The sequence below is a fragment of the Mixophyes fleayi genome, chromosome 7 (genome assembly GCF_038048845.1).
Source record: "Mixophyes fleayi isolate aMixFle1 chromosome 7, aMixFle1.hap1, whole genome shotgun sequence".
Classification (NCBI taxonomy): domain Eukaryota; kingdom Metazoa; phylum Chordata; class Amphibia; order Anura; family Limnodynastidae; genus Mixophyes; species Mixophyes fleayi.
The window spans coordinates 120,600,385-120,627,373 of record NC_134408.1 but is presented as its reverse complement, the minus strand read 5'-3'; the positions used below and the strand labels follow the sequence as shown (position 1 = coordinate 120,627,373).

The 26,989-nt window shown below is 40.6% G+C and overlaps 1 protein-coding gene across 2 annotated transcripts in view; it reads right to left on the bottom strand.

Annotated features, from left to right (window-relative positions):
- PDE11A (phosphodiesterase 11A) overlaps window positions 1–26,989 on the bottom strand; it is a 426,226-nt gene that overhangs the window by 159,460 nt on the left and 239,777 nt on the right. For both annotated transcript variants that reach the window (XM_075180554.1, XM_075180553.1), the window contains exons 6-8: window positions 26,714–26,846; window positions 1,780–1,855; window positions 801–868 (exon numbers count right to left, since the gene is read on the bottom strand). In XM_075180554.1, coding sequence (XP_075036655.1) covers window positions 801–868; window positions 1,780–1,855; window positions 26,714–26,846 — 277 coding nt within the window. The remainder of the gene's footprint in view (window positions 1–800; window positions 869–1,779; window positions 1,856–26,713; window positions 26,847–26,989) is intronic.

The following is a 26,989-nucleotide window of genomic DNA, read 5'->3' as shown; positions in this document are numbered from 1 at the left end:
GATCCAATAAGACATAAAACCACTTATATATAAGGCTAACCTTCTGTTCTAAAAATACTCGCTTATTACACAGTTATAATTATGTGTATCTCATCCTTCTTGGAAGATGTTGCTGAATATTAAATGGCAATTTATGCAAACGAGAAGGAGCAAACTAATATAAAAAAACATTTCTATAGTGCCTTATCACTTTGTTCATCTAGAGTGTTTTTGCTATATTAACATAATACTGAAGGAACTATTGGTTTTAACATTGTAAAGGTTATTTATAACACAGAAAACATGACTTGCATGATTTTACACTGCGTGCAATTGCAAATTTCAAATGCTTTGGCTCATCCTCTATTAATTTAAACCATTTCATTTTTCCCAAAAATTATTACTCAGTTTAGCTCATAAAATACAGCTCAGTTTGTGCTCATTTATTAAATAATTGTGTAAAGTGACCTCAAGAGCCCGACCTTCTACCCCTTTCATTAAATAAATATTTTCATTTTTTTCTCTTAAAATACTGCTTGGTTTAGCATCTTTAACCCAATTGAGTTATTTTTACAACGTGTCACTTTTGTGCGTATGAATGTTTTTGTACATTGATAAATTGGTGTGACTGGAAATGCGTTTTCTCATGTAAAGTACACATAAAAAGAGTTTTCTAACTAAAATTCATAAAATCTTTAGGTGTACGGGTTTATATCGTCGGCATCAGAATGTGCGGCAGTTTGTAAAGTTATGTCTTTTAAACGTAACAGTATTTTCAGAACATGATGATATTTCTGTTTACTTGTGGCTCACATTCTTACCTCGAACAGTCTTTGATCCGCATCATCGAAAGGCTTTCCATCTAGTCTGTTCAATACTTGTGCTACACCTAAAAATATATATATATATAAAATGCAGTGTGTACAATGACTATATGTCAGTCACTCATTAGTAAAATGCAAATTCACATATGCAAATTCCCTTAGATTTCATTACACGTACCAACCGTGCTATATTAATGAAATGATTTGCCATACTGATTACTGTCATATCATTAATTTTGGGCACTACTAGAAAAACATAAAAGTTTCAACAATTTCCAACTTAAAAAAATGCATACACCTGTATTTACAACACCTGTCATGCAGTGTTTGATAATCTAGTATAAGAGGACAGGCTGTGCCGTTAGTAACACATATACCATTCTTGGGGAAATCAGATATAAAGCTGCCACTTCCTTGCTGTCTAGTTCTTCATGCTATGATGTCATAGCTATTTCTCTTAAATTAGCTGTTGGTGCGGGCTGTACTGTGAGCTGAAGAACCATTGACAATAATATTGTGCTTGTTGAAAGCTGGAAAACTTTCTTAAGGCTGGTGGTGTCAGAGACAAGGGGCTAGATTTACTAAGCTGCGGGTTTAAAAAGGGGGGATGTTGCTTATAGCAACCAATCAGATTCTAGCTATCATTTTGTAGAAGGTACTAAATAAATGAAAGCTAGAATCTGATTGGTTGCTATAGGCAACATCCCCACTTTTTCAAACCCGCAGCTTAGTAAATCTAGCCCAAGGTCCCAGAAGCACACTGGTCACTGTGGGTGCAGTTTTAAGTTGTCTGGGAGATCACATGGGAGGTGCTTACGGTCTGAAACCCCAACTCCCTAAACTACCCTTGCTTTACTGGTTAGTTGACAAATCCTATACTTAATTCTCCTTCTTTGAAAGATACTAATATTTACATTGGTTAATTTTTGTTTTTATCAATTATTAAAGACAGTCCCCTGTTACCTAAAAGACTTACCGATTATCTGATGGCTGCTATTCCATATTGGAACACACAGCACAGATCTGATATGAAATCCGGAGAACTGGTCAGCCTAGGACACAATGTGGAAAGGAAGAATTGAGCAGACAAGTACAGTATTCATCTTTTTTTACACTGCATATAAACATCTCATATCACATACAAGACCTTATGAAATACAGTCTATATTAGCAGTCCCACGTTATTCTGCTGTGTGCTGACTCATACCATGCTTCTTATCTTACTCTACAAGTGTCTGCTTCATGGAACGTGAAGAGACATTAATATATGCAATTAGACAGAAGAGGTGAGCATGTCTGTGTAAGAGAGGTTTTAGATAATTTGATAATGTTCTCTTTTTCCACAAAGAATCAAATGGGTTTTTTCTGTTGTAATTTTAGCCCATTTGCATTTCTAACCAGTAAAATGCATTTCATTTATTATTCAGGAATTTAGACAAACGGTTGTTTTTTTATTTCAGCCTTTACTTGGTCATTAAACACAGTATTCTGAGATTGAAAATGTCATAGATCCCTCTTTGCTTTTCTTTATTTAATAAATTGGTGGTTCCCAAGTCTTTATCATGCTGTGATACAACTGATGACTCACTTGCTTTTGTAATCACCAGCGACTGCAATGCATAATGTAAACTTATTTTTCTTTCTCCTTTTTTCTCATTTTTCCGAGTTTAGATGTTCTACTGCTAGGTGGTCAGGTCCATCCCACCACCGCCACACAGGCCACAGTCATGCTCCTAGGTTATTTTGGCATCAAATTATATTGACCATAGTTTGTATGTGCATTTGTGTGTCTGTGATGGGGAATTATATTGTTACATAATTATAGGTGCTGTACCTATAATTCTTTCCCCTTCCCTGCCTCCGTCCCTCTACTCTCCCTCTCTCCCCTGTGTTTCTCCGTCTGTCCACCCCTCCCCTTAGATTGTACGCTCCTCTAAGCAGGGCCATCTCTCCTCCTGTTTCCACCACTTCTAACTCTGCTCTCCAGCTACTTAGCCCTCCTCCCCCCTCTGGGGGTCTCCCTGTCTTCCGCGCCCTCCTTTTGGGCCCCGTCATTTGCGGATACTCCCCCCGCCCTCACTAGCTGTGCATTGAGCTTACTGAGTTACTGTGCTTTATGTTTATTGTACTGTGCTGTCTCACCTTGTATTGTAATTCGTTTTTGTCCCTGTACGGCGCCACAGACACCTTGTGGCGCCCTATAAATAAAAATTAATAATAATAATAATAAAGTACCTGCAATTGCCAACTGCCTGAAGACGAAAACTAGCTGAGTGCTTGCAATCACCAACTGCGCTGTGCTTGTGGTTACGAACTGACAGGGACTGGCGATCTGCCTGCGGTCATCAGCTGTTAGTAACTAGCGCAGTACCTGGATCCACCAAGTGCCTGGAGCCAAGAATTAGCACAGTAGCTATATCCATGTGAACTTGTATGCCCAGGCGCGGGCTGGGAGAGGGATGGCCGGGGGGCACACAGGCGGCCGCATCATATTACAGGGGATGCGGCCGTGTCATTGCTGACGCGGCTGCATCCCCTGTCATGTGATGCTGCCGCCTGTGCACTGACGCGGCCGCATCTGATGACATCGGATGCGGCCGCGGGGGGAGAAACTGTTTTTTGTATCCGGGGGGCGGCCAGCCGGCCTACCCCCCGACCCTAACAGGCGTCTAACCCAGCTGCCCCCCGGGCCAGCCCGCCACTGTGTATGCCCATCAACAGCTACAATTGTTATTCCGCACCCTGATGTAGCAAGTGTATTCCCCAGCTCTTAGATTGTAAGCTAAATTGGGCAGGTCATCTTTACCCATTATTTTATGTCATGTTGTTTCTGTAATGATCCCTTTAATACACTCTATATAAAAGATAATAATAATAATAATAATATTACTGTAAATTGTGTGAATGAATGAACAGTCTCTGCGGTGCGCTGCTTAACATCTTAACACTGTATAAATAAAAAGTAATAATGTGATAAATTTGGACCAGCAAAGCTCTGGACCAGTATTTTATCAAACCATTTTGCTTATTGCAGGTTGATGATGGACCAAAGAATTATGTTAATGTATTAAAAAACTTTCTCTAAAGTTTTTTAATACATTAAAAAACTTTAGGGGTATTTCTCTAAAAGTGGCAGTAAATTGGTGGTGAAAGGTGCTGCATATAGAGAAAAATCACATGAAAGCCTATCCAGCATTCCGAAATGCTACCAGTTAAAATTGATTTGTACTACAAGCTTCCATGTCTATATGGATAACCTTTATTATTTTGTTAGTAGGATGAGAAAAACCCGCTGAAGTAATTCTAATTAAAGTCAACTGGAACAGGTAAAAGTTTACTTTTTCCAAAACATCAATGGACATACTAAGAAGTCAGTTTCATTCAGTTTAACGATCCTGTGCTTCAGCCTTGCAAGCAATGGATTTACGTCTGAAATGTGCCTGTTGACATAATTCACTCTGACAACTTATCACAGATGAAACAATGTTCTAGGGGCATGTTTATAGAACAATGTTTTTTTCATGACTATTTATTTGTGGCATGATGAATATTTTACAATTTATCTAAAAAAAGAGCAGTATATTGTTACATTTGTAACTCTCCTTTATGAATGTCATGCACATAAAATGTCTTAAAGTCAAACCTCAACAAGTTAAACATTCTATTAGGTCAAGAATCACATGCCATTACAGTAATGCTTCCCAACTGCTGTCCTCGGGGCTTGACAAAATGCACAGTACAACCTTATTTATGTACAGTTGACTTAGTACAAAATCCTCAATTTATGTACTGCTGAGCTACATACCAGTTCACCCATGAAGAATACTCAACTCATCTGTGTTCAAGCTGGTCAAAAATGTACTTCCCAAGTAGCCAACTGGTGGCTCTTCAAGGACTTTGGATCTCACAGTCCTACCACCTATAACTAGCCAGTTGCCAGCCAGAGTCCATTGGTTGCCTAACACTAACCTGCAGTACCAGAATAAAATATGAGTTTTGTCCTGTTTATTTTGTAAAAAGTTACTACGAGTAGGAGAATCTCACATATGTTTAAACATATGATTGACTTATGGACACATTCATGGAAAGGCAGATAGTCTGTACTAATAGTTGCAGAATCACAAGGGTAGGCGGTCGTCCCTTAAAGGGTTTGGGCTATTAACCAGCAGATTCCATCATTTAATGTCACTGGTCAACATCAGCTGTTCTGGGCTGAAGAAGGCATTAGATGATTGGACATGAAGTGACCACTTGATGTTCACATCTAATTATGCACTGCCCTCTTGGGCCAGGAATGCCCGCTGATTCTGTCTCTCCCTGGCGATGACGTGTAATGATGTTATAGAGCGAGGGTATTATTATGTCTTTTGTGTCTCTCTGGCCATGTGTAATTTAGTGTCTCATTTTAATTTTATTTATTATTTTATGTGTAAGTTGTTCTCATGGGGGTTTGTTGGGGAACATAAGCTTGGTAGCATATTTAATTACTATAATTACTGGTAGAGTATATTTATTTTATTCAGATGGAAATATGGAGCTCTGGGACAATAGGTATTGGAAAGAGCAACAAATGTAAACCCAAGCCTGATGGCTTATACATGACTTGTATCATTCCAATGCTCCCATTCAGGAAATTGGAAAGTACATCAGGCATATTTAATGCTTAATGGCAACACCATTGGGTCTGTTCACAAAACACTCTGGAATTTGATGTAACTCTGTGTAAATGATTGTAAGTATAGGAACTGAGCATAATGATCTCTGAGTAACAAAGAGTACAGAATATTCGCACCAGCCTTTTATACACAAGTGTATCAGTACAACCACACAGCATGGGAAAATTCGGTTTAAACGCCGCGATTCACCCGGATCACGGTGACAGCCAGGCTGAAGACAGTAACAGAGACCAGTGGACTGCAAGACAGAGGGCCCCCAGATAAGTATGTGTTGCGCTGTTGTACTGGGCCCCCTGGTGAGCCCGGGCCCGGTACAACAGTACCCTCCTGATGGCGGCCCTGTGTGCAGGTACTTGTTTTGTGGCAGACTCCTCTATTATGTGCAGGCAGGTTTGCTATACACTGCACTACTGTGCAGATATTTGTATTGTGGCAGACTCCTCTATTATGTTGTAGGGTACAGTAGGAACCCTCTGGTCACTGTATGTGGGCTTTTGGGGGATTTATATTATCTGGTGCCACGCAGCGCTCTAAGCTCTAACTGTCCCCTTCACTGTCTTGATGGAAATAACGTCACAAAGCCGAACTTCTTGCTATCGGGACTCCGCACATGCGCAATAGTGCAATCTGGACACCGATTTCCTGCCCCACTTCCTGTTTCCTCCTAGCTCACTGGGGATAAGCAGGTAACCATGGCAACCCGATTTTAGAAGGAGACGGAGCGTTAGCGCTCCTATTATTATTATTATTATCATCGTTTATTTGTAAGGCGCCACAAGGTTTCCGCAGCGCCGTACATGGTACAAACAGTAGACTATACAGGGTAAGACAGTACAGAACAATAAACACAAAGTACCAGTACTTCAGAAACTCCAGATACAGTAGAGACGGAGCGGAAGAACAGGTATGGAGACAGGAGAGAAGATGGGCCCTGCTCATACGAGCTTACATCCTAAGGGAGGGTAAACAGAATCAGGTACATAAGGGAGCCAGTAAAGCAACGGGGAGAGAGAGAAAGGGGGCAGGGGAGAACCAGAAGAGGTGAGAGGTTAAGTGGATGGTTGGTAGGCCTTAAGGAACAGGTGAGTTTTAAGAGCCCGCTTGAAGGAGCACAGATTGGGTGAGAGACGAATGGAGCGAGGGAGGTCGTTCCAGTGAAGGGGGGCAGCACGGGAGAAGTCTTGGATTCTAGAGTGGGAAGAGGTGATCAGAGTGGAGGAGAGGTGGAGATCATTGGCTGAGCGCAGGGAGCGGGCAGGAGTGTGAATGGAGAGGAGGTTAGAGATGTAAGGGGCAGTAGACTGAGAGAGAGCCTTGTAAGTGGTGGTGAGGAGTTTGAAATGAAAAGGATTCTGTAGGGGAAGGGGAGCCAGTGTAAGGAAAGACAGAGAGGGGAGGCAGAGGAGGAGCGGCGTGAGAGGAAGATGAGTCTCGCAGCCGCATTGAGTATAGAGCGGAGGGGGGGCAAGGCGGGAGCAGGGGAGGCCAGTAAAGAGGAGGTTGCAGTAGTTGAGACGGGAGATGATGAGAGCATGGATGATAGTTTTGGTAGCATCTTGAGAGAGGAAGGGACGGATGCAGGCAATGTTACGGAGTTGGAAGCGACAGGCTTGGGCAAGGGATTGAATGTGGGGGGCAAAAGAGAGAGAGGAGTCAAGAGTGACACCTAGGCAGCGGAGTTGGGTGACAGAGGAGATAGTGGAGTTGTTAACAATGATAGAGAGGTCATGGTGGGAAGGGAGCCTGGGTGGGGGAAAGACAATGAGTTCGGTTTTGGAGATGTTAATTTTAAGAAAGTGAGAGGACATCCAGGATGAGATGGCTGAGAGGCAGTCAGTTACACGAGAGAGGAGGGAGGAGGAAAGATCAGGAGAAGAGATGTAGAGTTGAATATCATCAGCATATAGGTGATACTGAAGACCGAAAGAGGAGATGAGAGCCCCAAGGGAGGAAGTATAGAGCGAAAAGAGTAAAGGGCCAAGAACAGAGCCCTGAGGGACTCCAACAGGGAGAGGGGAGGGGGTGGAGGAAGAACCAGACATGGATACGGAGAAGGAGCGATTAGCAAGGTATGAGGTGAACCAGGCATGGACAGAGCCAGAGAGGCCGAGTGAGAGAAGAGTTTGCAGTAGGAGGGGGTGGTCCACGGTGTCGAAGGCCGCGGAGAGGTCAAGGAGGATGAGTATGGAGTAGAGACCCTTGGATTTGGCTCCTACACACTAACACCCCCCCTCAGTTAGAAATGTCTCCTGTCACAAAGAAAAACAAATTTTACTTTATCAACCAGTCTCTTTTTCCTGTAACAAGAAATCAAGGGTTAGTAAACAATGCAAGTCATTAATTCTTGAAATTTTTTTGATTTTAGTCCAATGTCTTTTCTCAAGATTGATTGTAGATCGACTCACACAATTCACATCATATGTGACGTCTGGTTGAGTCTTAATACTTGCAAACATTAAGCTTCCAACAGCATTTCTGCAAAGGATTTTGCTCATTTCCTCTCTCTCTTCAGTGCTTGTTGGTGACATTTCCTTTGTCATTTTTCAGCTTTTATCCACAGGTATATTAACTGGTTTTGCATCAAACATCCCATACTTGGTAAGTATATTTTTAATGTATGTCTGTTGATCAATTGTAACAGTTCCATCATTCAAATTTTGCATGATCCTCATGCCTAACAGCTTGTTTGCAGGACCTAGATCCTTTAATTTGAATTTCTGTTTCAACAGGTGTTTGATACTGGTGATGTGACTCTCTTGGCCTGCTAGTAACAGATCATCAACGTACACAACTAGAAAATACATCTTTTCCACTATGATTTTGTGATACAAGCAATGATCAGTCTCTGACCTATTAAAGTCCTTGTCTAGCAGTACAGCATCAAGTTTTATGTACCAACATCGACCACTTTGTTTAAGTCCTTAAAGTGACTTTGTTGTAGTGCTCAGGTGGCTCCATGTAAATCTCCTCTAACAATTCTCCATTCAAGAATGCTAAGTCAAAGTCAAGCTGATACAACAAAAAATCATGGACAGTGGAGATGGCAATCACTAACCTCGGGGTGCTGTGTCTGCACCCCGAGGTGAGAAGATCTCTCCGTAATTGACTTTTGTGTGTAGCCCTTAGCAACAAGGCAGGCTTTAGAGCGTGCTATGGTACCGTCCGCATTCACTTTCTTACAAAAGACACACTTGTTCCTGATCGTTTTTCGGTTACTCAACCTGTTGACTACAGTCCATGTATGATTGTCATCTAGAGCTTTTAACTCTGTATCAATGGACGTTTTCCACTGTTCCCAGTCATCACTTGATTTTGCCTCTTCCCTGTTTTGCGGTTCACAAAAGGCTAGATTAGCAAACTCCGCGCTATATTTCCTAGGCGGAATACCATTGTTACTCCTCGTAGAACTTCTGTTTTCCGGTTGGGTATCTGCAATTACATTTTCTGACTCAGACACGCTTTTTGCTGCCTGAACATCCAGTGTCACTAACTTTTCTTGTGGTTGATGTTCCACTACTCCACTAGGTGTCGTGTTTTCGTGAAACACCACATCTCTGGATTTGAAGAGACGTTTATTGTTAATGTCCCAAAGTCTGTTTCCTTACTCTGTTGGCAGTACCCGAGCATGATACACTCCACTGACTTGGTATCCAACTTATCAAGTCAGGAATATGTGCATGTGCCATACAGCCATAAAGATGGTTGACACTTGGCTTTTTACCAGACCATGCCTCCAGTGGCGTTTTACCTTGAATAGCTACTGTAGGCGCTCGGTTTTTAAGGTAGACTGCAGTGGACACTGCTTCCGCCCAAAAACTTTTCTCCAGACCTGCATCATTCAACATAGTCGGTGCTCATTCAACAATTGTTCTATTAGCTCGTTCACTCACACCGTTCTGTTCTGGTGTGTAGGCAATTGTTAATTGGTGTTGTATGTCATATTTTCTTAAGAAATCTGCTAAAGTCCCGTTGTCGTATACTCCGCCATTGTCGGATCTCAAGACTTTTAGTTTCAAACCCGTTTGAGTCTCTACAAGGTTTTTGGATTCCGCAATTTTCTCTACAACTTCCCTCTCAGCTCTTATGAAGGAGACATGTGTCCTCCTAGTTGCGTCATCAGTGAGTGTGAGAAAATATCTGTAACCACTGACTGATTTTACCTCCATTGGACCACACACACACCAGTATGCACTAGAGCTAGGGGTGCTTCACCTCTAGTTGCTGACTTGGGTAAGGGGCAATGAGTTTGTTTACCCTTTATGCAGATCTCGCATGTCGGTCTCTCCGAACTGTTCACAGTGATGCCTGTCACCATCCCATTGTCGAGCTTCTGGACGTTGTCATATCCCAGATGACCCAATCTCCTATGCCACAGCTCCATTGATTTACTGTTATCTGAAGCCGCCGTCGCATGACATTCTATGGTGTCTAGGACATAAAGTTGGTTACAGCGGGTTGAGGTTGCAATTACAGTACCTTTCTGGTTTTTAACCACACATTTGCCCTCTGCGAATTTGATCTTGTAACGTTTTCTTTCAAGGATGCCTATAGCGATAAGGTTGGTGCCCAACTCTGGTACATACAATTTGTCTTGGATATTTGTGATGATGGTTTCACCTTTTATATTCAGGCGGACTGTGATAGTCCCAACTTTTGTTGCAGTAAGAACTTTTCCACAGATTGCTCCTACTATAACTGGATCACATGGTTTCAACAAACTGAACCAATCCTGATTGCAGCTATAATGTCTTGTGGCCCCCGAGTCCATATACCAGAGGTCTTTTTTATGACTATCTACTACATTCAATGCAAGGTTTTTCATGCTTTTTCTGTTGCACACCACTTGAAACTTTTAGTCTGCATTCAGATGCCTTGTGCCCCATCTTATGACATACAAGGCATTTGTACTTGGACTTCTTGGACTTCTTACCTTTTGTGAGTAGAGCGGTACTCTCAGTATTTGCCTCAACAGGAATTCTCTGTTTGAACTGCAGCAGCTTAGCTCTCACGATTTCTGTCGTCAACTTGGTATCGTTGGACTCCAAAGCTATTACAAGGAAATAATACTCTGGTATGAGATCCTGCAGCATCGCCATTACAACTTTCTCGTCGTCCACCTGTGCTCCCACAGATCCCAATTGCTGGGATATCGACAGCATTTTGTCTATATACTCATCCATGCTCTCACAAGTAGTCAATTTAGTCCCGTAGAGTGTACGCCTCAAGTTTATCCTTCTCATCAGACCTTTGTCCTCATACACATTTTTCAGAGCAGTCCACATCTCACTTGTTGAATCTTTATCATTAATGATAGAATACACGTGCTGTTGTACAGCTAAGGCAATGGTGCCCATGGCTCTATTAACCTCATCAGCATTTGGACTGTCGTCAATCAGGCAATACAGATTACATGCAGTCTTGCTTATACACTCTTGTAGATATATAGATGCACTCTTATATAGATATGATGCAGGTAGGTTTTCTATACACTGCACTACTGTGGAGAAAGTTGTATTGTGGCAGACTCCTCTATTATGTTTTAGTCTACAGTAGGGAGCCTCTGGTCACTGTTTTGGGCTTTTGGGGGACTTATATTATCTGGTGCCACACAGCGCTCTAAGCTGCGACTGTCCCCTTCACTGTTTTGATGGAAGTAACGTCGCAAAGCCGAACTTCCAGTTATCGGGACCCCACGCATGCGCAGTAGCACAATCTGGACGCCGGTGTCCTGCCCCACTTCCTGTTTCCTCCTAGACCACCGGGGATAAGCAAGTAACCATGGCAACCCAATTTTAGAAGGAGATGGAGCATTAGCGCTCCTACACACTAACATAAAAACTGCTGTAGTCACAGAATCAATAAAGAAGCTAAACATTGATTAACAATTTTAACTGACACCCATGTAAATGTACACAGCTGTATGTGTTATGTTCTATGTCCAAGTTAACATTGGTTTAATTTTTAGCCAATGTTTTCTGTGATTAGCATTAAGTGTATGAGTGTCACGGCCGTTACCTGTGTCAGCGCCGCTCCTCCGTTCCGTACTGCCGCACTTCCGGGTAGCTCCCGGTGGCAGGTCAGCTGATCTGGGCGGGGATTTCAAACTCCTACTTCAGGCCTGCTCTGACACACTGTAGATGTCAGAGCAACGTGTTACCTGTATCTGGCTGCACTTCCTGTGCTTTTGCTTCCTTGGTATTCTCCCTTGTGACTTCTGATCTCCGTGTACCGAACCATCAGACCATTCTACTGCCTAATCCCTGGTGCTGCATAATGGACAGATCTCTGTGTACCGAACCGGCTATCCTCCAGACTACTCTTCTGCCTTATCCCTGGTACCGCATAAACGGACAGATCTCTGTGTACCGAACCGGCTATCCTCCAGACTACTCTTCTGCCTTATCCCTGGTACTGCATAACGGACAGATCTCTGTGTACCGAACCGGCTATCCTCCAGACTACTCTTCTGCCTTATCCCTGGTACCGCATAAACGGACAGATCTCTGTGTACCGAACCGGCTATCCTCCAGACTATTCTTCTGCCTTATCCCTGGTACTGCATAACGGACAGATCTCTGTGTACCGAACTGGCTATTCTGGACTACGCTTCTGCTCCTGGGGCTGTACCGCGGATTGACTCCTGCATTCCACCAGTCTCTACTCCAGACTACTACCTTCTGAATATACGGTTAGTGATTTTAGTTATCTATCCTTCTGTGGATCTGACCGTGCCTCTACATATCCATCTCATAGAATTCTTTCCTTACGTCAGTAGGCTAACCTGGGGGCCGCGACCTGCGGTTCTCCGGCAGCAAAACCCACCCTGCCTTGCGGCGGTTCTTGGAGAAGACCGGGAGGGCCGTTAGATTCCGCGCCCTAGGAAGGCCGGCGTAAATACTGACTAAGGTAACCTTGAAACCTAACAATGAGCTTGCATTGACATGCAAAACAGTATTATGTATAACTATGTAGTTTGTAATAATGGTATTATATTATGACAGACAGCACAATTGCTGTTACTGATGCTGTTTCAATTGCCTGTTCTTTTTTTTTGCCCCAGATGAGAAAAGTAAATGCAAGATACATAATTGCTGTGTCAAATAAAAAATGAATAACAGATTGAGCTATCATAAAATCCCAAATGTCACATGTTGCTTATACCTTCAAAATCTGAATGGAAAGGACCCTAATGGTCATATGTTATAATGTGCGTAGCAGGGCACTAATGGTCAGTTCAAACCAGTAGGTACCTCTACCCTATATCTCATGTTTGTCCAGTCTCTGTCTGTCTTCCTTGTTTCTCCCTGTCATGTCTTCTGATGATTATTTTTGTATACCATACTATTTGTTCTGTTAATTGCATCCATACTTGTATTATTCTGCTCTGTACCCATGTACATGTTATGTCTGCTGTTTTCATGTATTTCATATTTGTACTACTATGTAAGTCGTTACGGAATCTGTGGCCCCATGCCAATAAACGCTAATAACAATAATAATAATAATAATGGGCCTGATTCATTAAGGAAAGTTAAGCAAAAAATTTAGTATGTTTTCTTACTCAAATTTTCTGAACAAAACCATGTTGCAATGCAAGGGGTGCAAATTAGTTTATTATTTTGCACATAAGATAAATACTGGCTGTTTTTTTTTATGTAGCACACAAATACTCGATAGCTTACTTGTACACTGAAATTTAAATTTGACATGCCCGACACCAACTATAAATCTGCCATCACATTTTAAATTTACTTCCCCCCTCCAATGCAAATTGGTTTTGCCTTACTTACTTTTGCTTAACTTTCCTTAATGAATCAGGCCCAATGTTATTATGTGGAGTAGCAGGACACTAATGGTCATGACTTATTATATGGGGTAGCTAAAAAAGTGGAATAAATAAATAATTAAAACATTTAATTATATTAAGAAAAAAATAAATGTATACATGTGATGCAAAAAATAAAACAACAATGGATAGGACATTTAAGAAAATATTTTGCCTGCTTCTAAGCTTCATTTATAAAACATGGTGACTTTTTTTTTTTCCTGTATTAAACTCAAAAAGGTGCCTACTTTAATCTACCTGATGTGAACTGGGAGGGGTCTTTTGCAAGTTCCACTAGAAGAAGGGACAGTTTGAACTCCTTGCAGGGAGCATCCCTCAAGCAAATGGTGAGGGAGCCCACTCGCAAAGATGTAATATTAGAATTAATTCTTACAAATGGCGACAGAATATCTGATGTAAATGTGGGTGAGAACCTAGGATCCAATGACCATCAAGCAGAGACCGACTCATACTACACAAAAATAAAGGTGCTAGATTTTAGGAAGGCTGACTTTGTAGAGATGGAAAATATGTAAGTGACTCTTTGACAGAGTGGAGGAATTTGAAAGGAGTGCAGGAGAGGTGGAAAAATTAAAATGTGAAATATTAAAAACAACAGACCTTTATATCAAAAGGGTTAAGAAAAGCACAAGTAAAAGGAAGCCAGTGTGGTTTGCAGAAGAAGTAGTAATTATTGTGAAAGCAAAATGGATGGCCTTTAGGAAATATAAGCAGACTCAGAATAATGAAGACAAAGAGGTGTATCTTGTCAGCCAGAAGGAGGCTAATAAGGTAATCAGATGTGCAAAGGCACAAGCTGAAGAGGAAAATGGCCCAGTCAGTAGATAAACGGGGCAACAATTTTTTTTTAGGTATATAAGTGAAAGGAGAAAAACAAAAGGAGGAATAATAAGACTAAATATAGTGAGTGGTAGATTTACTAATGCTTCCTAAATGGAAAAGTGGAGGTGTTGCTCATATCAACCAATAAGATTTTAGCTATCATTTATCTAGTACATTCTAGAAAATGATAACTAGAATCTGATTGGTTGCTATGGGCAACACCTCCACTTTTCCTTTTAGAGGCTCTGGTAAATCTACCCCTGAGAGTCTTGCTGAGGAAGACAAGGTAATAGCAGATCATCTCTATAATTGTGTTTGCTCAGAGTTCACTACAGAAAGAGAGGGGAAGGGGCCACAGTTAAGTTATATTCCTAAAAATTAGGTAATTACAAGTACAGTTATAGAGGAGAAGGTCCTAACAGAACTCTCAAAACTCAATGGGGCCAGATGGAATACATCCAAGGATACTAAAAGAGATTAGAGGGGTGCTGGATTTACTGGGGGGAAGGGGAATGGTGTAAAACAAATCTTATGGGTCTCGGGGGGCTGTAGATGTAGTTTATCTAGACTTTAGTAAGGTTTTTAACACTTTCCGAAATCGCAGTGTTAACTAAACTCGAAAGCTTGGGACTGGATTCTAAGATGGTCAGATGGATAAGATCTTGGTTGCAGGATAGAAAACAGAGAGTTGTAGTAAATGGAGTACATTCACAGGAGGGAAAGGTTACCAGTGAAGTAAACCAAAGATCCGTACTTGGACCAGTGCTTTTTAATATCTTTATTGGTGACATTGCAAATGGTACTGAAACGAAAGTATGCATTTTTGCAGATGACACAAAAATATGCAACAGGGTAGACAAACCAGGATGGGTGAAACAAGTGATTTATAATCTAGTCAGACTAGAGGAATGGTCAAGAGAGTGGAAACTACAAATTAATGCCAAAAAATACACAATCATGCAACAGGGTCTCAAAAACCCAAAGGCTAAATATAGTATTAATGGCACTATAATGGAAACTACTGAGGAGGGAAGGGATCTAGGAGTCACTATTTCAGCTGACTTAAAGGCAGGTAAGCAAATGTATCAAAGCAATGAGGAAGGAAAGTCAGATGTTTGGTTGCATAGGGAGAGGAATCCATTGCAGAAAGAAAGAAGTGAAAGTAGTAAAAATGCCACTGTATAGATCATTGGTACGGCCTCATCTAGAATACTGTGTTTAGTTCTGGATATAAATACATTAGAGACTGTGCAAAGAAGGGTAACTAAAATGGTGCATAGTCTACAGCACAAAAAAGATTAAAACATCTTAATATGTAAAGTTTGGAGCAAAGAAGGGAAAGGGGGGGGGACATGATCAAAACTTTCAAATATCTCAAAAGGTGTTAACAAGGTTCTTTAAAGAAGTATTAGAACACGAGGACATGCATTGAAACTGGAGGGAAGTAGGTTCAGAGAAAATTTGAGGAAACTTTACTTCATAGGCAGGGTAGTGGATAAGTGGACTAGCGATCAGAGGTGGTAAAGGCTGATACAGTAGAGAAAATTAAACATGTTTGGGCTAGACATAATAATATCCTTATAAAGAATAAGCGATCAAATAGGGTTTGAGGTTGCCATAGGTTAAAAAAATTGGCAGACTAGATGTGTCAGGTTTTTCTTATCTGCCATCAAATTCTATGTTTCTAACTTAAACTCATTATGAAATTATTTTAAAAATGTTGCACCCCATCAGACAGGTACTTTGATCAGTCTAATTCAATTTTCTTTCCATGTAAGCTTTAGAAGTCATCTCTTTAAATTCATGTATGTTAAATAGCTAAATAGAAAATTGCAATAACATATTGGACATTTATAATGAATCAAACAGATCCATGCATTATTTAGTTAGATAAAATGCAAAATACAAAAATATAGACAAAAATAATAATTTACAGTATAAAACTTTCATGGTTAACTTTAATACAATTATATATTACATTAACAAAATGAACCTGTAGTTCTAGGCAACATAATCTGCAGGGATAATGCTTGTGAAAAGGAGAGATGGGATTATGTGCACTTGTATAAGTGGGTGTAGGTTTCCTTTTGAATCACTGTTGGTAGCGTAATTTGATTTTATGCAGTAGACAGGCCCACACAATTCAGGCTAAAAACTGAACATTTTTCTGACATGGATCCTGAAAATAATTATTGCCCTTTAAAACGTATGAATCGCACATTATTCTTATCCCTGTAAAATATATGAGGAATGGCGTATTGGCACAGACTTAGGCAGTGTGTGATACCGAGATGAGACAGCTGAATTAACTCCTTCACAGATGAAGGGCTTAAAGGAACATAGCATGTCTTAAAGGATAGGGTCCACAGCTCTAGAAAACGTCATATGCTATTTGCTTGTCTGACATTCCTATTGGGCATGCCACAATTTTCATTGACATTCATTTTCTCAGTTTATCCTAAATTATTCCTATAACTTACTCAAACTTTTCCAAACTCTGCTATGCTTAATTGATGTCATATATAAATATATAATTGGTTTACATTTACTCTGGCATGGTTTAAACTAAAAAAAAGAAGTTTTCTAGGTATAGGTTTTGCTGTGAAAGCAAATTGTTTAATGTCCAAACTAGAACCACTGGCAGTCCCAACTTAGTAAGGTGCAACATTTCTATATCTGCAAGAACATGTCCGTGTAAAGTAAATAAGAGATGTTTAGGTAGATTTCCAGATAGAATGGCTCAGCTATGGTCACTGTTGGCACCATATTGACTGAGCCATGGCATGCATAAGTGTTGCTTAGAGCAACTCAAAACCATCGGTGGTGCCAATAGAGTTCAGTATGCACGTGGGCAAGGGTAGATGCACATAATGCTCTGCTAATGAGCACAGATTCTTTGTGCAAGGCAGGTGCAGCATGGTATCTAACTCCTCTTGTGCATGTGGGTTCACTAAACTCTCAGCATAAAGCAGGTTGGTCCAGGAGCAGGCTGTAATATTGAGGGTTCCGTTTGTCTATGCTGATACGTTCTTATGTATTGTTTGCAATAAAGATTCTCAATGCGATTGCTGTGGTTCCAAAGCACATAGGTTTTATTTGCAAAGTATTACAAGGTGGAGTTTGCCATACATATGCTTGTGCCTATTAGCACTAACAACACTCTCTGAGGTGAACAATTTATGCACAGTACAGCTCTTAAAAGCAGTGACATTACAAAGGTACACAGTTACAGTATTAAGGTCCACATTCATAGGTCGAAGGGTCTTGACCTCCCAAAAACTCGATGTGCCATTGGATGATTCCTCTGGCCATTGTTCCTTGAGATTGCCAGGTGTCCTACTTCAGATTCCTGCCTCTAAACCTGTATAAATTGGTATTTATACAGGTATTTAATTGGTAAGTGGCTATTTGGTGTATGAACAAGTGATATTATTTATAACTAGTGTTCGCAAGGTGCAAACGCTACATAAATAACACCATAAAATTTCTCATACGATTGCGCACAATATGAGACCAAACTCGATGTAATTAATATGTTGAAAACATTATTTAACTTTTTTCACTACATTATATTTTATATTAACTAAAATAAATAGATTAAACTTATTTACATGTTGTTATTTGCGAAAATAATGATTCAATGGCATACTAATCACATGGCAGCCAATATTAGTGTACAGAAAATATTGCTTTTCATCCAATTATTAAACTTCAACAACGTGCTGACACACATATATCATTGTTGGGTGAAGTTGTCTATACTTAGTTCCCAAATGGACAGCCACAACACTTTAGGATGAGAGATGCATAATCATAAAGTCAATTTAGTGATAGCTTCACTTTAACTACAAAAAGCAGTTCACACATATACTGTGTATTAGATGTGGTTTCACTTTACAGAAAGACTAGTTGTGTAAGCACAGTTTGAAAGCACAGTTTGAAATGTTGCTAAGCTTCTGGCTAAACCCACAGTAGCAACATTTTCAAAACTGCTCTGCAAAATATTAAGCTAATTCTGCGTGTGGTAGCAAAATTTCACGCATTTCGCCTGCAAAATTTAGTCTTAAATCTTCCCAGTCCTATCCACACCAATGTAATGAGCCATAAGTATAATTTAAGAATGTGCCAAAGAAGTAGGATTGACTTACAGCCAGCATATAATTTCATCAATCGCCAGTCATCACAAACAGGGTTTTGAACTGCTTCACAATATAGTGCTGTGGGATCTAGCAACGCAAGCGATGCCAGCATAAACCAAGCAAGACACCCACCCTGTCAGGCTCTGTCAATCAACAATACTGATATAACGTCTGACCCACAAATGTATTTCAGTTTAATATTATTGCACAATAGTACATCATTACGTTGACTGTGTTAGAGCTCAGTCAATTCATGTTATTGTCCAGTTCTTTCTAATTTGCCTTCTGAAATGCAGTAAGATTAATAACATTGTCTATCAGGAATACAGAATACAGAATATTTGGTCAATTGTAGTTAAATAAAACAACTGCCCCTACAGCCTTTTAATTAATCAACCCACAAAGAATTGGAAAACTGGAACTATATTTATAACTGGTCATTGATTAACTAAGTAATTAATTTATTATAGGCAATTTACAGTGAAAGTGAAAACTTTATGTCCTTGGAACTTTTATTCCATTTTATTTCTGTGCATATTTTTGTTAAAAACTAAAAACGTGGGTAAGTTTGCCGTGTGGTTTTGGGCATCTGAGATAGGATTGCAAGGTGTACAGTCATTTCTAATCACTGTTTTATTCAACCACCTCCTTTAATACAAAAAAAATAAATCAAAAGTACTAGTCTTAAATGGCATTTGACTTTAATTTTATCATGAAAAGTCATGGAAGTAATATCTAATGCTTAATCACAGTTCCATTGTTTGATACATAGGTTGATATGGTGTTACATCATCACTTGACCTAATCACACAGTGAACTATAGTATTGTACAAGCATTGTGACTACCTTCACAATGCTAAGGCTATACTTCCTCAAAACATTAGATCCATCTGAGTTCAGGAGAAAGTATAACCTTTACCACTGTGGAATTAATCGTAGTGCTACATTATAGTGCCTGTCTGCAAAGCCGTAACTTAACATTTTAACGCCTGGGGCGAAAAACAAAAATGCACCCCCCCCGCCTTCTATTTTAACTAAATGAACCTGAAATATTCATAAACTGCACCCCCCTTCAGGGTTGAGCACAGTCCTAGTTATGGCCCTGCTGTCTGTGAAAACCCGGGGGTGTATACTCTGGGCAATGTATTGGCATATGAGGCTACTTGGGGGCGTATGTTATAGGGAGGTATACTTGTCTACTCTTCCGGAATGTCCGGGATACTCCCAAATTCCAGGTAGGTTTCCCAGAGTCCTGGAAAACTCTCACGCATCCTGTCCCCGACAAGCCTCAATGACACTATTCATCACGAATCACGTCATTTTGGTCCCCGCCCTTGGCAACAAAATGATGATTTTGTCAAGGGGACAAAATGTTCTTTGCCCTTCTCCCTTTCGCCCTCCCACCACACCCCCTCCTCCTAGATCTCCCGATGCTCTAGAACAAAAAGTTGGCGAGTATGATATAAATATGAGGCATTATAGGGGTACTCTGATGGTATATGAGGCTATATGATTGCACATTATGCTTTTTTGAGACTGTATGGAACTGGTTTTTCCCAGTGAACTCAAATATTCAAAGCTATGTACAGCAAAACTAATTAGAAACTGCAACAAAATAGCATGGATTCTATATTTAATCCTTAGGATTGTTGCATAATTTACTGCAATAACTCTGTTTCATCTGTATGAGAAAACAATTGAGTCTGGCATATAGACTGCTTAGTTTTTGCTATACAGCGTACATTAAATATTAACAGTTTCACCTACTGTAAAACTATTTATCCTCTTTACGCTAATGCGCATGCATTTCACCCCTATGCTGCAGTAAGTACACGTTTATGCCAGGTATACAGTATATGTTCGCTGAATGGCAAAAGTAACAGAGGAAAAATACAGACAATGTGCACTCCGACAATCACCATAGATTATAATAGATTTACTGATATCACAAATTATAATATAAAAAAACAATAAAAATGATTACAGTTCATCATTCAAATTCTGAGATTGTGAGACCATAAATATATAAGCACTCATAACAATTCTGTGAAGGTCACGTCTCTCAGTGTCAAAAAAGTGCTAATGTACAAAAGCTCAGAATGTCGTGCAAATAACACAGCACTAATTTTCCATTAGTACATCATCAAAATATCACTGATTAAATGTCATACTCTTTATATCAATAACCATTATAAAACCATGGAAAATTAAAATGTTACTTACTACCCATTAAGATTTATATATTGCAGTACCCTGTGCTTATTCAAATGAAGTGAGAATTAAATGATAAATGTTCATAGTGAGGGTGTGAAAACTTGCATACAGATAAACTCAATGAGCTGATGCATACCCAGGGCTGCCAAGAGGAATTCAGGGCCCCGGTACATCAAATTCATGGGGCCCGCCTTACAGATGCGCAAGTTAAAAAAAAAATTAACTTGCAGAATTTATTAAATTTTTTAACTTGCAAAATTTTTTACATTTTTTTTTAACTTGCAAAATTGGAAGTGGGTGCGGTCATACAATTGGGGGCATGGCTATGCATCATTGGGGCATGCCTGGTGGGGAAAAGCGCTAGCCCCTGAATTCACCGGAGCATCACATATGTCCAAGCACTCCTGACTTTCATCACATCTAGCACCACAGTGTAATACACAAAGAATGCATTGTGTACACACAGTTCACAGTCTTGGCCTGTACCTTACACTGGGCAGAACACTCACCAAAAATTGACATTGTCCCACTAGAATCACAACATTTCACACACTCTCCTGCTCTCTCCTACCTGTTCTTCTCCCTTTCATCCCATGTGGCTGCAGGTTTCTTTAGTTGCGGCTTGTCTGGCTCCTGGAATGTTCGGGCACCCTATTTGGAAAAAAAATGGCTACATTTAGAAAGTTACAACCAGCCCCGCCGTTAAATCAATAGCACCCATGATTAATAATTAGGCCTTCCTTCAGCCCCAACATTAAAATAATAGTACTCCCATTGCCCCGCAAACAAAATAGCAACCATTAATTAGCCACCACCTACCTCACACACACTACATTGCCAAAAGCTCCCTGTGCCATCACACATATTACTGTGCCCCTTCATCGTCACCACGCTATGCCCCCTTATGATCGCACTGCGCCCTCCATGCTGCTTTTGCCCCTTTCCTCATCCCCCTGTGCCATGCTGCCTTTGCCCCCCCTTTCTTCAACCCCCTGTGCCATGCTGAATTGGCCCTCCCTTCCCTCATCCCCCTGTACCATGCTGAATTTGCCCCCCTTTCATCATCCCTCTGTGCCATGCTGAATTTACCCCCCCTTTCTTGAACCCCCTGTGCCATGCTGAATTTGCCCCCCTTCCTTCATCCCCCTGTGCCATGCTGAATTTGCCCCCCCTTCCTTGCTTCATCCCCCTGTGCCATGCTGAATTTGCCCCACCCTTCCTTCCTTCATCCCCCTGTGCCATGCTGAATTTGCCCCCCCCCTTCCTTGCTTCATCCCCCTGTGTCATGCTGAATTTGCCCCACCCTTCCTTCCTTCATCCCCCTGTGCCATGCTGAATTTGCCCCCCTTCCTTCATCCCCCTGTGCCATGCTGAATTTGCCCCACCCTTCCTTCCTTCATCCCCCTGTGCCATGCTGAATTTGCCCCCCCTTCCTTGCTTCATCCCCCTGTGTCATGCTGAATTTGCCCCCTCCTTCCTTCCTTCATCCCCCTGTGCCATGCTGAATTTGCCCCCCCTTCCTTCCTTCATCCCCCTGTGCCTCTCTGCATTTCTCCTCTTTCACTTACCTCTGTATTGCTTTATTGCTCTCTTTCATCTTACTTTTCTTTTCTTTTCTTCTGACTGTCTTCTGTCTTCTTCACTGAATGACGGGCCCGACATTCACTGCATACAGAGGAAGGGAGAAGGACACCGGTGCCGCGATCATGTGAGTATTTGTATACACACATGATCGCGGCGGCGCCGCCGACCCTGCCAAAGCCCCCCCCCCCATCCCCTGGTCCAAAAGTAAAAATAAATAAAAAAGAGTGAGGGCCTGGGTAATTAGTACCCGCTCCCCCCTTCTCGGCAGCCCTGTGCATACCCCAGTGTAACCAGATACTAATATATTACTATAGCCAAACATATGATTCGTTTTTTTGACCATTGATATAATATCTAATGGAATAGAGTGTAATAGATACTGAATATATTAAGACTGCTGAAATGGTAAGTTAAACATGGCGTAAGTAAAAATTTCTGGGTCCCATACCAAAATTGTGATGTGGCCCCCTACACATCATCATAAAGTCACACTAACTACCACTTATGCTCCATCCCAGTCAGTATCCAATAGGGCAGAGAAATTGTTGCATTAGTAGGAAACTGGCATATTGATAAGAATCATATATAGTCATTTTATCCTCATTATTTTCCAATACTATCACTGCCTGGGTATATTTATTATGAAGTTATATTGAACTGGCACTCTAAGGCACATTTCCTCTGAGACAGGGCACCTTGTACTATAGTATGGACTGGTGAGGCTATAATTCTGCCCTTGAATGAATTAAAACATACCAATCTGTTTAAACAGCAAAATATAAATTGGTCCATATACTTGATACTTGACCTTAGATAGGGAAGCTATCTGCCGATCTGTCCCATACATTCACATCATAATGTCACTATTAAAACCAAATAGTGGAGACAATATGGCAACAGCCTTTTCTTTAATTTCCTTCATAACCTTAAAGGGAGGGTGTAACAAGCAACCAAGTGCCCCCAAAGGCCAATGACACCATGTCCATAACCAAAACCACATATGCCATGCCCATCCAACCAGCCACCCTAACCTCTTTCCTGGTGACAACCAAAACCGGGGTGTAATAATCCATTCCTTGGGACAGGAACCCTTCAGTACCACCACCTGGAAAGGTCCTGGAGTTTCCCTCCAAACATAACCACAGTCCCACTTCAGAAGGGCAATCAATAAGGCCCTTCTCCTTAACCGCCACAAAGAGACCATTTAACTCCTTAAATGGCCCTCTCCACTGCTTGCATGCACATATGTGATAAATGCACCCAATTCAGCCTATACAGCCTAGGTGTGCGGTCTTCTTATTGCCAGTGTGTGAATTAAAAAAATTATTCATCATTTTGAGGCTTCCATTAAATTATTTTGGACCAACCCATCATACATCCATATATTATCTCAGTAACTGCAACCATATCTGTGCAAATATTGAGCACCAACTCCATAAATGTTATAAGCTCCATATTATTTTCACCTAAATATATTAACATATCTGTGCATTGCACTTCCCTGTGAATTCTAACCATTTCTGGGATCACCTGGGCCCACTGCATGTCTCTCATGTGAGCCAATGTTGCACCGTTTGTGTGGAATCAAATTCCAGATTCTGTCCTTAATGGAGCTCTGTCCCTCTTATTCCTATGCTGGGCTTCTAAAGCCCAAATATAACACCTGCTCCCGCTACCAGGGCAAATCTCTTTATGCATCCTGAACCAACCAGAGTGGTGACAGGCTCCCTGCTGGTCCTCATCCCGATATGACTACTATGAGGTGTTTTATTGCAATAATTGTGTAATGGCTGTGTGACAGGATGGACCTTCTATGCCACCCTGTCTGTGTGTTGCTTGAGACCGGCTAGGCTTGCCTCATCACCGTCCCGTTTATTTTTCCCAAATGCACCCTCTAACCGAGTAGGAGGAGCTTTTGCTACGGCCATCACTAGGCTCCTAAGCGGCACGTAGAGCCGCTTCCTTCTGGGTAGCTCTCGCTGCCAGGGTACACCTGGGTTGGTATACCTGACCTCTTGCCTTCAGATCAGGGTTGCTGTAGATGGTTCCCCCCTGGCTTATCACACTGGCTAGAGCTGCAGTGTAGTGAGCAGAGTGCTGGTACTAGACGCTGGGTTCCAACCTCAGAACAGCTGGATAACAGATTAGATTTGGTCTAATCTGCAGGTCACAGGATTTACAACAGGTAAGTAGTCGTCAAAGCAGGATCTTGAAGCAATGATGTTTTATTAGCTCGAGTGCCCTTATAAGGACAGTTACACACTAGTGTAAAGTACTAGTGATCTCCAAAGGTACAGATGGAATAATAATACATTACATGGCCAAACAGTCCGCTTTTTATACAGATTTACACAGATACCCTGGATGGAGGTAATCCATCCTTCTGCCCATCTAACCAATCCAGGTACTTCATGCTAACTGCACATAACTCATCCTGGAGGGGTTTAACACCTTTTTACAGTGCCGCTAGCGGCACCACAGTGTCTGAGGTTTTATATTGAATGTTTACCATCAGGATATAAAATTTTCTCTAATCTTGCTTTTAATGCAAATTAACTTGCAAAATTCACATTAATCTGTGGTCACTTGCATCCTGAGTCTTACGCATATAGGAAGTCTACCAGCCAGTCTAATTCCTCCCCCCCCCTGTGCTTTCAGAGTCAACAGACGTGTTGGTTATTCAGCGATGAAAAGGCCTAATTAACAGAAGATTACCTGTCTCTAGACAGTTGTAAATACACATCCCCTCCACTCATATGCTTACTTAGGACTTCCTATAGAAAAGTTCCAAAACCCAAACATAACATACTGTCTCCGAAATCAATACATTCCCATACAAAACACATACCAAAATAAAAAAATAAGTACATTTGCAATGATGTAAATTGGCACCTGCACCACTAATTGAAATACATTTCTAAAATAAATTATTTCTATGTGATCCAGCCACAGGCTGCCTACATTACCAAGGAAGAATAATATACATTATAATCAAATGAATACAAATGAAAACAATTCCATATCTAATAGGAATAGAAGACACAGTACCAAAATGCTAAAGACGATGTACAAATAAAATGACTAGAAACTGTATTAAAGCAGAAATATGATCGGCATTGTTATAGTGTTATAGTGACAGTCAAGTGTTGCCAAGTCTCGGAGCCACATAACAAAGAGCCCAAAAGAACATGATTGATCTGACACTTGTGTATTAAACTGATGACGGGTCACATGTCAGAGTGCACATTGTGGGTATTTCTTCTCTACATTTTCTCTATTGCGCACCACCACATTGGATTAAAGCCATGTTACCTCTGCACGGTTTAACCATTTAGCTTTGTAGCACTGATTATTTATTTTGGATGATATATTTTCATTGACTTATTATATATTTTTTCTTGTAATAGTGCAATAAATAAAATTATTGCTAATCAAAAATTGAAAACATGAATTACACAGCTCTCTTCATGTGCTATACTTAAGTTTACTTGTTTGTGGTAAATGGATAAGGGGGCTGTTTATCATTAAAATTCAAACACACAGAACAAACGTGAGTGCAACAATGTACAAATTGAGCCAATTCTGGTTTACATTTTGCATGTATTGCATTTGCTCACAAATGATCCAAGCCCAGTTAGACATACGTCAGGAGTATAAATAGATTATTTTGCCAATATATTTACATGAAGTATTCACTGTAAATCTATACTGTATCTCTCATAATGTCATGCCAAGAACCATCTTAACGCATGGGCACGCTTGAGCAGTTGCCTGGGGGGCCCACAAGAATAGGGGCCCCATAGGCTTGCCAACTTTTCAGTATATTATTCCTGGAGATTTATTCAGAACCTTCAAAATTTATCTGTACATGCGATCTTGCTGTTGCAAATACATATCTTGACCTTGTCGAAAACAAGGTACACGTACATAAGTGGGTGAGTGGTTGTGTACGTAGGACCCAGTGCACTGCTTTGCCCGACGGCCTATAATGCTATTAAGACGGTCCTGGTCATGCCTCAGAGAAAGTGCTTTACCTTTGCACAACTAATTTACTGATTATTAGTTTACTGCTTCTCTACATTTCTGCATTAACCAGTCCCTACTTTCCACTGACAGCGCCATGTGATATTAAACACAAATAATGGCATATAGTAAATAGAAAATGGGACTACTCTCAACTCTAAAATTTGACTTTTTTAGATGTCCTGATTCATAAATACTTGAACTTATTAAAGTAGCACCTTACTAGCAAATAATCTAAAACCTCTGTTGCAGTTTATATATCCAGTCACACGTTTATCTACAAGAGAGTCTTAAAGGAGAATAGGACAGCTGCAGGATCAAATTCAATGGAAAACAACTATAACTGTGTATACATTATGCTCTTTAATAATTCCATAGAAATAGCTGGATACAATGGCCAGGCAAACCTGCCTGGAGAAAGGAACTCTGTGTCCTTAAAGCCTGCAATACTTCTTAAAGTAGTTAGCCATTAAACAGTATAATTTATGCTAATTTTTTTGTTGTTTTTCACTGTAAAAAACTATTCCCGATCTGTATGACTGTCTAACACAGTACAACATGCTATCTGCTGATAAATAATGATGTTCTGCACGTCAGTTCACTTACCTCTGCATCGAAGCGAGGATCCTGATAGGCATCACTTATGTTTACTGGAAGACCTGTAGAAGCGACTAGTTCAGCAATGCTGTTATTTATTAACCAGTCAGAATATGAGGATTTCTCCATGCTGTCCTTAAAACTATGGGAAACATGAGTGAGAAAAAAAATTGTTATAAGTGAAATAAAGGTGCCATGCTTTTCTTTCTGAATTCTGTGTGTGTTGGTATTTATCACTTTTAATTACTTTAACATTGCTCATGGTATTTAAAGTATATTCGATAT